The sequence below is a fragment of the Pogona vitticeps genome, chromosome 6 (genome assembly GCF_051106095.1).
Source record: "Pogona vitticeps strain Pit_001003342236 chromosome 6, PviZW2.1, whole genome shotgun sequence".
NCBI classification, from domain to species: domain Eukaryota; kingdom Metazoa; phylum Chordata; class Lepidosauria; order Squamata; family Agamidae; genus Pogona; species Pogona vitticeps.
In genome coordinates, this window is record NC_135788.1 from 15,557,933 (window position 1) to 15,573,639 (window position 15,707).

At 38.5% G+C, this 15,707-nt stretch overlaps 1 protein-coding gene across 5 annotated transcripts in view; it reads right to left on the reverse strand.

Moving 5' to 3' along the window:
• Positions 1–15,707, reverse strand: part of CCDC7 (coiled-coil domain containing 7) — a 119,190-nt gene that overhangs the window by 57,912 nt on the left and 45,571 nt on the right. For all 5 annotated transcript variants that reach the window (XR_013537752.1, XM_078378545.1, XM_078378546.1 and 2 more), the window contains 10 exons: positions 14,753–14,860; positions 14,450–14,566; positions 14,122–14,241; positions 12,730–12,852; positions 11,984–12,106; positions 10,561–10,689; positions 8,995–9,096; positions 8,473–8,592; positions 5,196–5,321; positions 1,646–1,765 (listed from right to left, as the gene is read on the reverse strand). Coding sequence is in view for 4 of the 5 variants with exons in the window: in XM_078378545.1 (XP_078234671.1) it covers positions 1,646–1,765; positions 5,196–5,321; positions 8,473–8,592; positions 8,995–9,096; positions 10,561–10,689; positions 11,984–12,106; positions 12,730–12,852; positions 14,122–14,241; positions 14,450–14,566; positions 14,753–14,860 (1,188 nt within the window). In the remaining variant the exon portion in view is untranslated. The remainder of the gene's footprint in view (positions 1–1,645; positions 1,766–5,195; positions 5,322–8,472; positions 8,593–8,994; positions 9,097–10,560; positions 10,690–11,983; positions 12,107–12,729; positions 12,853–14,121; positions 14,242–14,449; positions 14,567–14,752; positions 14,861–15,707) is intronic.

Sequence of the window (15,707 nt, forward strand, 5' to 3'; positions counted from 1 at the left end):
GAGGCAGGCGGTGCAGCATGGCCTCTCCCAATTTTAAGAGACATTTGTTCAGCAGGGCAAGGCAAAGAGGCAGTCCAGAAACCAGCAAAACCAGGGAGCTGGTCAGGGGGCAGATTGTATTTGTCTTCAGTATGAAAAGGATTGCCACTCTCGAATTGGCCTTCTCAGCCACACTAGACACTGTTCCAAGACCTCTATTCATAGCACGTTACCATAGTTTCTTGAGACTGAAGGATGCCTACACACAAGTTTAACATAATAGAAAATGAACAGATTTATTCTACACTTGGCCGGTCTGTACTAGACCACTGTAACTTTACTAGACTATTTCATTACTTTTTTCTGACAAAATTTCCTGATGAAGCAATCCAAAATAATTTGCAGCACTGATTAGTCTAAAAGCTACTTTTATGTTTACAAATAATTCTGTTAGCTTTGCTCAGACAGATATCTCCCCAGAAATTCCTTCTTTCCTTCCATAAAGGATTAACACAGCACAGCAGTCCTTCCAGCAAAGATAGTAAGCTTTCCAGTGGGACAGCCATCTGGATACAGGACACTGACAAAGAGGTTAAATGTCAGTTTCTCTCAGAACAATACTTACTTTCCATCAGCATTTAGCCAACACATTGCTGTACATAAGATAGGGCACAGGGAGTTTCCAGATATTTAAAATTCTACTTAAGCATTAGGACCTTTAGCTATCATTCTCTAGTCTGACAAGATTTATAGAGAAAGAAATGGCTGAAACCTCTTCACAGTATGGTAAGAAATTAGGATATTCTCCATCATTTGTCCTATGTTTAGTTGAAACTACAGTGAAGGAAGTAAGGTGAAGTTAGGATAGCTACAAAGATTACATGACTTAGATCATCAAACATCTGATAACATTAATATCAATATTTTGTTCTTTTTTCCTTTCTTAGAATTCACTACGCTATTTTTAAAAAAAGATACTAATTATTTCAGATCTAAATCTGCCATGCAATTCCTATTGTTTCTATAGCAGCGTTGGACTGGGGAAAACTGAGGCCTATCCTCAGAGGGGGTAGCATGCATGGTGGAGAAGGCGTGTCCTAATATTTCAGGCTCTAGAAGATTCTGAGGATGGTCAAAAAACCTTTGAAGCTGTTACACTATACTTTATCAATAACATTCATAGAAAAGTAATTTTACCTCTTCTTTCTAGTTTTCCTGGTAGATAAAGTACTTATTGTTGGCTTTATGATTACTGTAAATAGTTTTTAAATTGTAGTTAAGATAAGATCTCTGGCCAATTTTATTGCATTTTTAAAAAAGTTGCTGCTCTTGTACTAGATAGAGAACGCTGCATATATTCTCCATACTGTCTGTGCATGTAATCACTAATCTCTCTCACACACACATACTCACATACAAACACACATGACTATGGCTGAAATCCTCTTGAACAGTTACACAAAAGGCGTATGTTTTATTGGTGAATCATTGTAAGGTAAGAAATCTCTGTTGCATACTGAGTCGTGCAATTAAGTATGCAGCAGATAATGCCTATGGAAATTTCTTCATTTACAACAATTTCCCACTATAAGTTATGCCTTTTGGGTAACTGAGCAACAGGAATTTGGCCTATAGTTGATAATATGTGAAATCTCAGAATACCTACCACTTATACTGCCCGGCTGTGTAGCTGCAAGTTCCTGAGCTTCTTGTAGCTCTTTCTGATTGGATTCTAACTTTTCCAGTAATTCTTGCTTTTTTGAAGATAACTCATATAATTGTCTTCCTGCAAACAAAATATTTTGAATCACCTTTTGAAAATGGTTCTAAATATCATTACTACCAACACAGTAATATAAAAGAAATATATTCTAAAACTGGATTATTTGCTGATCACAGATTTTAATATAAGGTGAATTTCTGACTCCACTAAACAAATATTATTATCATTGTTGTAGTTGCATACTGTCAAGTCAGCTCCAACCTATGATAATCCTATGACTGAATAATCTCCAAAATGTCGTGTTCTCAACAGCCCTGCTCTGCTCTTGCAAACTCAAGATTGCAGCTTCCTTTATAGAGTCTTGGATCTTCTTTTTCTGCAGTATTCCACCTTTCCCAGCATTATTGTGATTTACAGAGAATCCAGTCTTCTCATGAGACGACCAGAGTAGGACAACCTCCTACTGTTATAACTCCATAACTGCAGTCCTGCTTTGGCACTTCTTTCACTTTCCTCAGAAGTCATTTCAAGTCATTGCTGCTTTTTACCAGTAAGATGGTGTCATCTACATATCTTAAATTATTGATGTTTCTTCCATAAATTTTCACTCCTCCTTCATCTGAACCTAGTTCAGCCCTCTGTATGATACGTTCTGCACACAGACTGAGCAGAGAAGAAGATAACATGTACACTCATCTGATATCTTTGCCTATAAGAAACCATTCTGTCTCTCCATATTCTGTCTTAACACTAGCTTTTTGTCCACAATACAAGTTACACATCAGAACAATCAAGTGTCAAGGCACACTCATTTCTTCTCACATTAAAAATAGCAATTAGTGTTTAAGGTGTCACAACACTTTTGTCTTCTTTATATTTTTGTTTTGTTTTGGGCCTGATACTTTAAAAGCTAAGCATTTAAAATCTTCCACTTAGACAAATGTATCACTTTTGTCTGCTCCCACATTCTTATTTTTTAATGGTCTCCTTTTCTTTCTTTCTTTCATATTTATGTAAAAACTTACAAATTATTGGAAACTTCATATTTAGAAAAGAAATAAAAATAATGCATTAGAAATAGAGGACTGTACATAAATTATCTTGTACTGATCACTGTAACTGAAAAGCCAATAAAGTAACTTATGTTTATAAAATTTCTACTTCAAGACCTAAAAAGAAGAATACATTTTGTCAGTCTAAGATCTGTTAGCGGAATAAAACATTGGCAGGAAAGCTCAGAAGTACTGATCTAACATGCTACTGCTATATGCACTTAATTTACTCATTTGCTTACTTTATTTCACTTTTCAGGAAGAAATGGCTTCAAAGATAATGTGTGTTTAGTCGTTTAGTCGTGTCCGACTCTTCGTGACCCCATGGACCAGAGCACGCCAGGCCCTCCTGTCTTCTACTGCCTCCCGGAGTTGTGTCAGGTTCATGTTGGTTGCTTCGCAGACACTGTCCAGCCATCTCATCCTCGGTCGTCCCCTTCTCCTCTTGCCATCACACCTTCCTAACATCAAGGTTTTTTCCAAGGACTCTTTTCTTCTCATGAGATGGCCAAAGTACTGGAGCCTCAGCTTCAGAATCTGTCCTTCAAGTGAGCATTCAGGGTTGATTTCCTTTAGAACTGATAGGTTTGTTCTCCTTGCAGTCCAGGGGATTCTCAAGAGTCTCCTCCAGCACCACAATTCAAAGGCATCAATTCTTCGGCAGTCAGCTTTCTTTATGGTCCAGCTCTCACTTCCATACATCACGACAGGAAAAACCATAGCTTTGACTATTCGGACTTTTGTTGGCAAGGTGATGTCTCTGCTTTTCAAGATGCTGTCAAGATTTCTCATCGCTTTCCTCCCAAGAAGAAGGCGCCTTTTAATTTCAGGGCTGCTGTCTCCATCTGCAGTGATCATGGAGCCCAGGAAGATAAAATTTGACACTGCCTCCATATCTTCCCCTTCTATTTCCCAGGAGGTGATGGGACCAGTGGCCATGATCTTAGTTTTTTTGATGTTGAGTTTCAGACCGTTTTTTGCACTCTCCTCTTTCACTCTCATTACAAGGTTCTTTAATTCCTCCTCACTTTCTGCCATCAGAGTGGTATCATCTGCGTATCGGAGGTTGTTGATATTTCTTCCGGCAATCTTAATTCCGGCTTGGGTTTCTTCCAGTCCAGCCTTCCGCATGATGTATTCTGCATATAAGTTAAACAAGCTGGGGGACAATATACAGCCTTGCCGTACTCCTTTCCCAATTTTGAACCACTCAGTTGTTCCATGACCAGTTCTAACTGTTGCTTCCTGTCCCACATATAGGTTTCTCAGGAGACAGATAAAGTGGTCAGGCACTCCCATTTCTTTAAGAACTTGCCATAGTTTGCTGTGGTCCACACAGTCAAAGGCTTTCGCATAGTCAATGAAGCAGAAGTAGATATTTTTCTGGAACTCTCTGGCTTTCTCCATAATCCAGCGCAAGTTAGCAATTTGGTCTCGAGTTCCTCTGCCTCTTCGGAATCCAGCTTGTACTTCTGGGAGTTCTCGGTCCACATACTGCTGAAGCCTACCTTGTAGGATTTTGAGCATAACCTTGCTAGCGTGCGAAATGAGTGCAATTGTACGGTAGTTGGAGCATTCTTTGGCACTGCCTTTCTTTGGGATTGGGATGTAGACTGATCTTTTCCAATCCTCTGGCCACTGTTGAGTTTTCCAAACTTGCTGGCATATTGAATGTAGCTCCTTCATGGACTGCTGCCTTGTCGTGGCGAAGGGGCTTGAGTAACTCAGAGAAGCTATGGGCTATGCCGTGCAGGGACACCCAAGACGGACAGGACATAGTGGAGAGTTCCGACTAAACACAATCCACCTGGAGTAGGAAATGGCAAGCCACTCCAGTATCTTTGCCAAGAACGCCCCATGATCAGAAACAAAAGGCTAAAAGATATGACGCTGGAAGATGGGCCCCTCAGGTCGGAAGGCGTCCAACATGCTACTGAGGAAGAGTGGAGGACAAGTACAAGTAGCTCCAGAGCTAATGAAGTGGTTGGGCCAAAGCCGAAAGGACGCTCAGCTGTGGACGTGCCTGGAAGTGAAAGGAAAATCCAATGCTGCAAAGAAAAATACTGCATAGGAACCTGGAATGTAAGATCTATGAACGTTGGGAAGCTGGAGGTGGTCAAACAGGAGATGGCAAGAATAAACATCGACATCCTGGGCATCAGTGAACTAAAATGGACAGGAATGGGCGAATTCAGCTCAGATGATTATCAAAGATAATACAAACACCAATTAAAACAAAACAGAAAATGATTTGAGGAAATCAAAGATGCCAGCAGGAGGCAGAAGTTCTTGCCTGGAGCTCTACAACAAGATATCACATTTGCCTCTTCTCCTCCTGCTGATGGACTCAATGGTGAAAATCATAACAGAACTTGCAATACTAGAAAAAGATGCACATTACATGCCTTAGTAAAACTGAATATAATTTATCCTCTGCTTACCAGAGGGTCGTATGATTGCAACTCCTTCTGAAGCAAAATCCCGTGCTTTTTGTAACTCATACATAGTTGTCTCTAGATCAGCAGTCAAATGTCTTCTTTGCTTCATAAGCTCCTGCAGCTTATGCTCTAAAATTAGTTTACATGACTTTGTATAGGATATTAATATAATTTAAAATAATTGTATTGAATAGAATTTTGCAACAGTGATGCAATATCACATATAAATAATTTAATTTATAGTCCAAACTTTTAATATAAATTAATGCAACAATAAAATCAATTATTGTTAAGTCTACATTACATGATCTGAACAGGCTCTTCTTTAGTGCTAAGGCACACATTAAAAGTTTCATGATTTATACTTTTTAAGAATCTCATCAAATTAAGACAGCCTAAATGATAAAAAAAAAGAAATATTCTATTCTACACACATCTAGATTATACCATATTTGCTTCAAATTACATGCGAGGCTTGGTCAGAAAAAAGTTAGACAGGTTGCTTACTTGTAACTGTAGTTTTTTGAGTATCTATGAACACACATCTACGAATACAGATATACGGGTCTTGTGCCTGTGTAGAGCCAGTGTTCAAACATTCTTGAATTGGGTAGCATTTTGGAAGCAATACTGCTCCACCTTCATGAAGTGCATGACCAACCACTTCTCACCTGCTTCACTCAAGTATGAGTTTAGTACGATAGTACTACAGGCATCTTCATGGAAAGGAGAGTGGATTGTATGAATTACAAATAACCACTCAAAGAACCAGTTACAGATAAACAACTTCCTCTGTTGTCTCTATGAATCACACATATGGATGACTGGGCAGCTCACTCACTAGTAGTGGAATGGAAGAGGTAGCTGTGTTCGCCTGTGCAAGCATATCAGGCAAAATCCAAAAAAACAAAAGAAAACAATACCAAAAAGAGGGAAATAAAAAAAAGACAAAAAAATGTGGCACCTTAAAGACTAACCATTATATTTTGATGTAAGCTTTCGTGGATACGTCCACTTCCAGAATGCCATTCTTTAAGGTTAGCCTTTAAGGTGCCATGATTTTTGTCCGTGTTCTGAAGGTTGTTCTTCCTAATGTTTCGCCAGTCTCTGTGGCCGGCATCTTCACTCTGTGCTCTGGTGTAGTTGGCTTGGGAGTGGAGTATTTATGGCTGTGAGATGGGCTTTTGTCTTTTTCTGTAGATGGGTGATTAGTGTGTCTTGTTGTGGGTGTATTGTTGTGATAAGAAGGAGAGATTATCTGTCACTGTGGTTGATGGGTGTCATTAGCTGTTCTTTTGTGTGTAGTGATCCCCAGTCCTTGTGGCTGGGTAGAGTTCGTTGACCTTTTGCACGCTGTATTTTTGAGAGCTGGGAGCCAAGTTTTGTTGAGTTTCAAACTTTCCTCTTTTTTGTTGAAGATCTGCTGGTGCTTGTGGATTTCAATGGCTTCCCTGTGCAGTCTGACGTAATGATTGCTGGTGTTATCCAGTATTTCAGTATTTTGAAATAGAATTTCATGTCCAGTTTTTTTTAGGGCATGTTCAGCTACTGCAGATTTTTCTGGTTGTTTTAGTCGCAGTGTCTCTCATGTTCTTTGATTCTGGTGTGGATGCTTCGTTTTGTGGTTCCAATATATACCTGGCCACAACTGCAAGGTATCTGATACACTCCTGCAGTGGTGAGGGGGTCCCTTCTGTCCTTTGCTGATCGTAACATTTGTTGTATTTTTGTGGTGGCTTGAATACTGTTTGTAGGTTGTGTTTTTTCAAAAGTTTCCCCATGGGGTCCATGATCCCTTTGATGTATGGCAGAAATACTTTATTTGTGGGTGGCTGTTTTTCTTCTTCAGTTCGGTGTTGTTTTCTTGGTTTGATGGCTCTTGTGATTTCATTTTTGGAGTAGCCATTTGTCTGTAGGGCCCAATTCAGATGATTGAGTACAGTACTGAAAAACTGAGCTTCACAGTTCCGATTTGCACGGTCTACCAGTGTTTTGATTATGCCTCTTTTTTGCTGTGGGTGGTGGTTGGAGTTTTTGTGTAGGTACCGGTCTGTGTGGGTGGGTTTTCTGTAGAAAACTGTGTCCCAGTCGGAGGTCAGTTTTGCGTAGGACCATGACATCTAAGAACGGGAGTTGGCCCTTCTGAACAACCTTCAGAACACAGCCAAAGAGCCCGAAAAACCCACAATAACCATTAGATCCCGGCCGTAGAGCCTTCGCGAATACAAAAAAGTACATTGATATACCTGGATGTAGCAAAATGAGACAAATCAAAGCCTTATTGGTCTTGGGTTTCTAACAAATCCCAGTGACATATTTCACAGACACATTAGCACAGTTTTCCTGTTCTAAGAAAGGGCAGAGGCTTATACTGGATTAATAGGTTTGTCTTCCATGTTTCTGCTAGAAATTGACAGAGATAGTTAAGTTACCAAGAAGGGAGGCTATATGATAAACCTCTCTTCGCTTATCCACAGAAGAAAGGCCCAATTCTCAGACAGTACAGATAAACAAAGTTTTCTTTACACTGAAATAAGGCATGGAGGCTAAGGTCAGGATAACATTTCAGATGAGCTGTTTGGCTTATGGTCTTTGTGTGGTGGTTGGTTCTATCATGGCTCTAAACCATGATAGAAGCAACCACGTACAAAGAAAAGGAAACATTATGATTGAAGCAATTTCCCCCAATGCAAAGATATTCATGTGTCGTCACACAAAATACTGGCACACTGGTGTTAGTGTACAACTCAACATTTCTCTGTCAAAAAGCTAGTCCCACCCAAGGAAGGTAGGTGTAAAAAACCCCACAATTTTCATAAGAGAATTTTCGCTCTAAATTGTCTACTTGGATAAAAAGTGAATATAAATATAGATACATTTTGCGAACAAACGGTTCACGAAGCAAGGACCTAATCAACTTAAAGTGAAAATCCCTCATAGGAAACATCGTTTTGCAATCGCAATTGCGATCGCAAAAAAGTCATCGTCAAGCGATTTCGTCATTCAGCAGGGTAAGCGTCTAGCTTACTGTATACAGATACCACTGTATACAGATAGCAAGCTTTCTGGAGATAACAGGATCAAGAGGTAGAACTGCATTGTCAGTGAATAGTCATTTTTTAAAAAGTTGCCAGAATGGAAAAGGGTAGCAGTCTGTAACATTCATTTTTGTACAAAAGACAACATGGAACCTTAACAACTATAAAGATACAATGCTCAGAGTCACCATATACTCAGATTGTCATTGACAGGAAAATAAATCACAGCATACAGTACGTACCACTGATGCTGCCCGGTTTTATAATTGCAAGTTCCTGAGCTTCCTGTAGCTCTTTCCGATTAGATTCCAGCTTTTCCAACAAATCTTGCTTCCTTGAAGACAGTTCATCTATCTCTCTTTCTGCAAGTAGAAGTGTTTTTTTAAATAGTCTTGACAAACAAGTTCAAAAGTCATTATTGTTCAGAATATAACCCAAAAATTATGTTTTTCTGGGAAGTGTCATTTTGGCCGAAGCCTGTGTAAATACAATGGCAAAAAACAGCTAGTTGTCAAATTCTTAAGTCTGAAATGGCATTTTAGAAACTCATAAAAACTAATTAAAAATTAAATTCCTCAGCAGTGCTTCACATACCTCACCCAGTATTAAATCATTGTACTGGGGTGGACTTCCATGCCTATCTGGATCTGGGTGGAATGGAAGGGATTCCAACTGCTACTTTTGCTCCTGATGAGCTTAATTATTACAGTGATAATTAGATTCACAACATCAAAGCAATTTCAAAAAATTTATACTCTTCTTACCAACAGGTTGTAGAAATACAGTTCTTTGCATTTCTTCCAAAGTTGATTCAAGTTCTGCAGTCAAGTATTTATTTTGGTCAGCCAGCTCTTGCAGCTTTTGTTCTATGGATTTCATAACAAAATACTAACTAAATTGGATATAATATGGTAATGAATGTTGACTGTTCCTTGAATTTTTCCAACTACTTCTGCTTAGAATTTATCTAAGTCAAGCAGCAACTCAACATTGCTCACTGACACCTCCCTTGCAAAACACTGCACAGTCACACCGGACAGTATTTTTAACATTGTTTAGAGAAGAGATATTTCTTCAATGTACAGTATTTTTTTTACCTACATAGCTTGCAATTGCTGTGCTTTGCTTCCAGATTGGCCATTACAGGTAAACAAAAGCTTTAATTGATAAATCTGATTGCAGCGACATGCATTTCCGAAGAGAACCCATGGTGGAGAAGGAAATGGGTTATTCACAAGGAAAAAGCATTTCCTTTAATGTTTAGTCTGACACACACACACTTAGCATGTCCTGCACAGCTTCCTAAGTACTAGGGATAATTTGGTGATTTCCCAGAAACCCAAATCCTCCTCCTGATCTTCTTCCCAAATTCTTTTGGAGGGTGCCATCAACAAGATAGTCAACAACTAGCAACACTCTTTCCCAGTCTGGTAAGTGTTTGTGGTGATAGTGCTGCCTGTGAAGACAGCATTTTTATCTTTCACAGAAGTCCTATTCAGTCATCATTAAGATAGATACACTCATCACTGGTAGAGCAGAGCACACTAGCCTCACTTCTTCTATTTCCAGTTTCATAGCTCTCCCACATATACAGTGGGGTCTTGACTTGAGAACGTAATCCGTATTGGAAGGTGGTTTTGAAGTCAAAATGTTCTCAAGTCAAATCTGCATTTCCCATAGGAATGCATTGAAAACCATTTGATCCGTATCTGCTCTTTTCCGTCCATAGAAACTAATGGGAAGCTGCTATTCCGCCTTCGACCACTAGAGGGGGATATTTTGTTTCTTTTTTTTCTTAGGTCAAGAAAGGTTCAGGGAAGGCAGGGAAAATACAGTCCAGGCAGTACAGTACCAGGCAGTCTGAAGACTGTCTCCCAATCCACTCTCTAAACGCTGGGAGGAGTGAGGAAGCAGACAGGCACCCTTTTCACTAGCCAACAGTTAACTGAAAGTTCAAATTTTGCACTTTCCCTGCCTCCCACGTGGTTTTTTTTCAGTTCTTAACTCAAATCTAAGTACTTAAGTCAAGTCAATATTTTCCTATGAGAGCGGTTCTTAAGTCAAAATGTTCTTAACTCAAGCCGTTCTTAAGTCAAGACCTCACTGTATAAAATTATGAGTCTGAAAGGGAGAGACCGTGATACCCATGGGGGCTCTCCACATGAGTCAGAATCAACGTTTCCTCCAATTTTTCAGCAGTACTGAGTGGGGGGGCCCACCCCACAAGTGCAGGGTTCTGGATATAAATATGCTTGGCAGTTAAGTACTTTAATTTCAAGGACATATGCTGAAAGTGGTAGCTACAGTGTGAGAAATCACAATATACATACCATTAACACTCCCTGGCTGGGTAGCTGCAAGTTCCTGAGCTTCTTGTAGTTCTTTCTGATTAGATTTCAACTTTTCTAGTAGCTGTTGTTTCTTTTCAGATAGCTTATACATTTGATACACTTCCAATTCTGCAATCAGAAATGCTTCTGAATGATTTTTTGAATTCTTGTTTCAAACATTCTCATTGCTGACTAAGAGTGTGACTACACTGACAATATTTGCATCAGCTTGATTCACAGTCTCATTTGAGGCTGCATTCAGTTTACGTGACCACATGAAGACTCCAGCTTGTTTCTGAGCTAGTGACCACGCTGGCTTCTCAATCCAGTGTAAATTCAATCCATGCCCATACTCCCCCTTCCATCGATATTGCCCTCCTGCTAATCCCCAGCTCTCCTTTTATGGTCTGCCCTGAAGCCATGACAGTTTAAAAGTAGGGAAAAAGGGACAGTTTCCCAAAGCTTTCCATGCACTATAAGTGCACACATATACCATGAAAACTCTGCAGTCTGCTAGAGTTTATCAGAGTTGTTTTTATTTTATATCAATTTTATATTTCTTTTTTGTCTGTGTGGAGGTGGTCTAGCACTAAATTAATGTAGTAATGCAGTGATAAGGTGATCTAGTGCTAGAGCCAATTTTTTTAAATAAACAAAAATATTTTGGGGAGACTAGGGAGAAAGGTTGCACTATCCCAGAACATCACACCTCAACTTACTACATCACTAGAAAACCACCCAAAGGACACTTGGTCCTTTTGTCAAATGAAGCAATCACACAGACAAATCATTGTTTAAATTGTTGCAGTTACAAAAAAGTTGAAACCCTTAGCAGCAGGAGAAAAAAAGTCCATATTGGAAAGAACGGCTAGACAGCTCAGTGTCTTAAGTATCTGGCTGTGAAGCCAGAGACTGGGAGTTTAATTCCCAGCTCACTGGGAGGTATAGTGGGGAATCAGCTGGAAGGCTTCCCTCTTCACTTTGCTTAATCTATGTCTCCTTTAACTACAGAGTGATACATTCAGAATAGTTCACTTCTTCCCCATCTGAGCTACTCCTTTAGTTTAATGAGGGATTAACAGGAATCCTTTTATTTGTTTTTATAATTATATATATGTGGTCTCACTAAATGCTGGAGAACTATTACAAGGCAATAGAATATTGGCAATTCATCTAGTTAGTAATGGTTGCCATGTTTAACGATGCCATGTTTAAATAGCAGAAATTAAACAGAATAGCCATGTGATCCATATGCAAACAGATGAAAAAGGACCTCCTGACACATGGAAGGATTTTATACATATATTTGACTAGAATCTAGAATACTTCTGGCACAAACCTTAAATTGAACTTACAACATTGCCAGAATGTGAACCTTATGAACCAGTTTAACAAAATCCAACATCTCTGATTTTTTACTTACCACTGGGTCTTGCAAATAAAGATCTTTGTGAAGGACGACGCATTTCTTGTATATCAGTCACAGCTGCCTTCAGCTCTTCAGCCAAATGCTTTCTTTGCTTAGTTAGTTCCTCCAATTTGTCCCCTACAAAGGTATTTCAGACCACTTTATCAGAAAATATTAAAATATTAGAATATCAAAACACTTTGGAATAATAATGTTTAATATGGTTTTTCCTTTAGATGTTCTGTCAAAATATTGCTCTCTCCCATGTCAGAACCAAGATGGAAAGGTTGTCTATTTCCACTTAAGGTCATGTTTCCTTGCTGAGGTCATGTTTTAAGTTAATGACTCATTTAAAGAAGTATTTTCAAATTTAAAACTTGTTACTGCTGAAACAATAACCATCTTTTTAAAGAAAAAATTCAACCAATCTTGAAAGTCATTCAATATATTCTCTTATATTGGAAACAGAGATCATGTCACCCTCCAGAAGTTGTTGAACTGCAATTCTCCTCATATCATATCATTACCTATACTGGCTACAGCTGATGGGAGTTCAACATCATCTGGAGAGCAATACCTTCCCAATCTGTTTTACATGCCTGAAAAAAACAAAATCTGTCGAGCTTTTCTTTTCTTCAATCCATTACTTTCAAAATGGCTGTAAATAGATTTCCAATGGAAAGCGTAATTGCTGTGTCTGTATACATTCCGTCAAATATATGTAGACTAATTCTAATTTAACCTGTGTGTTTGTCATTTACCATGCCTATCTTTTTCCGTTAATCCAATTTCAAAAGATTTTAGTCTTTGTAGATCATGCAGATTTGTTTCTAGGTTTGCAGCCAGCAGTTCTCTTTGCTTTAGCAGCTCCTTTATTTTGTTTTCTGTAGAAAGAAAAATAGGAAAAAGAAAAATAGAAACATTTTTGTGCTTGCAGTTCTTTTAAATAGTTCAAGAGGTGGGCTTTAGAACCAGAGATATGTGTGAAAGAAAGTAGTCAAAGAGCAGACACTGAAATGAAAAACTGTTTGAAAAATAATCAGAAAGCAAGACTCAAAGGAATATGCTGTTATAAGCTTAACAAATTATTACTTTCACCATCTGAATCCTCTTGATTAAGGTAGCATTGGAAAATAATTATGAGATACTAAAGAAAAAATATTATTTGAATTTTTTCCATAAATTAGCTTCTCCTGGAATGAAGCTGGACCATCTTTCTAGTTCCACAGCCCACACTGCAAATTTTAAATTGGGCTACAGGTCTCACTCCCAACATCATTCAGACATAAAGAGTAATGATCATAATGACTTCATGACCAAAGCAAACGTACGAGCCCATTCTGAAATTGCAGAGTGAAGTGGAATCCCTTCTCGGACAAAGAACACTACTGTACAGAATATGGAGTGACTTTGCATTGCTTTCCTGTGTTCTGAAAATGCATCTCTAACTTTTTAATAGTAATATGCACATGGATTCCTCTCACCTCATCACTAGTTTCTTTCCCAGAGTAAGTGGAAATTAAAGGAACTAGAAGAGCCTTTACTTTGGCAAGATGTTTGGCCCTCCCCTCTGCTGCACTAGAAGGGAAGTATAAAAATACTGCTTTTGCTGAAAGGTTATGCTCCTGCCACCTGAGGGAGATTGAGACCATACAGTATATGTTCTTCACCTGCCCATTGTATGAAGCAGTGCGAAAAGAGACTATAACCCCCTTAATAGATAGTGTGCAACTCTGCCTCCTTCCGGTTGCAACAGAACCTTGGGGGGGGGGGAATCACATGTGCACTCAGGAGCGAAGTCACATACGCAAATAGCAGAGCCCTGCCAAGCGACGCTGAAAGTTAGACGTGTATGTTGCCCACTGCTAAACAATGAATTATTACACTAATGAATAGTGTAATAAGTCATTCTCTTTCAACTGAAGAAGGAAATCAAAGGTGGTTTCTAAATTCATTATAGTATGTGGTGCTCTGACAAAGTATGCAAACACAATAGATTTGTTCCATTTGTGCTTATAAGAGTAAACGGTTGATGAATTTCTCAAAACTATCAAAGCTGGAACATTCTGAAGATTGCTCTGCACAGGCACAAGACTCATATGTGCAAGTCACCGAGACCATAAAGAAGAACATAAACACCTGACACCACTTACCATTCCCTTCTGATGGCTGAGCAGTTGCAAGAGCCTGGGCTTGTTCCAAATCTTTCATGTTTGATTCCAAGCTTGCAAGTAATAGGCTTCTTTCTTCTGACAGCTTATTAATTTCTCTGTCTAAAAAAGGAAAAATGACTGTAACACTATTTTATACTGAAACAGAACACTGGCTTATACTGAAACACAGCAGTTAGTATTGGATCAAAACAACAAAACAACAGCTAGATTAAAGCAGTGTTAACATACCTTCGTAGAAAATTTTATACTTTTATAATACATTTTAGTTAGCCATCCTTCAGTTAATGTTTCTGAATCTGAAACCTACCAAAGTCTTCCTGAGTAGGTTCAACAGCAGACTTTGGTTGTTCAACATCTTCTAAGATTGATTCTAGATTTCCAAGTAAGAATCTTCTTTTCTTTCTCATTTCATTAATTTCTTCCTCTAGGAAAAAAGAAAGCTTTACATCTAGCCACAGTATCAAAGAAATTAAACATTTTGCTAATGCAATGCTGTACTATAGCACTGTATTACTGTATCATTATAATTTATCAGGTAGAACATCAGTTATGGCTATCCTAAGCACGTACTTGTTGCATTGTCTCAGATACTACCTGACTCAGATACTACCTGACTGGCCAGCTTCAGGAACCTGTATTTGTTGCAGATGGTGTAGAGTTGATGCAACATTTTCAAACAACTTTCTTTTCTTCTCTTTCTGTTCTTCTTCTTCTTTACCTACATGGAGTGAAATATCTAAGGGATCACATCATAGAAAAAAGGTACCCCCACACTTTTATTCATGTGATTCATCTACTGCTTTTAAGTTCTTGTCCAACACTATACCACAATGGCTCTCATAAAGCACTTTAATAATAAATGCATATTTTAAACAATACAGTACATTATTCTGAGATCCATAGTGCCTTATGTCATGTGCTATTATTTGGTTTAAAAATTCTCACATTCTCTCTCTCCTAATATGTTCTCTCTTGCCACCCACACCTTCGACCCTTTTATATACATACATCTTGAACAGATAATGAAAATATAAACATTGCTTTTATCACTGCATTATTTATAAGCTTTCAACACATACTGGCCAGTTTTACCTTGTAAAGTTCTCTAATTTAATTTTCAATAAATTAGGGGATTTGGGCAAGTGCTTCTTGAAAAATAATCCAAACACTGAATACAGAAGTCAGCAGGGAGAAAGACATGCCTTCTGCTTGATCTAAAGACTATGCGCAATTGTACCTATCTAGCTGATTGGTAGTCTCACCACTCTGGGAAGAAAATCAGGAAAGAGTAAACTTGCACTGAACTGCTTTCTCCTCTCTAAAATTATTGAAAAGTTTTACCAACTGAAGTGGCCCACTGGCTCCTTCTTGGGTAACAATTAGAGATGTATCACAACTATTTCTTAAGTTAAAAATTCACTGCAAGGACTGAGAGAGAGTCCTTAGCTGCAGTCAGGTTGTACGCTTTGTACATTGTTATATGCTAGCAGTAGTTATAGAGTGGAAAAATAACAAATACTGCAATAATGAAATATGTGAAAGAGTATGCAACAGCAAGGCATGTC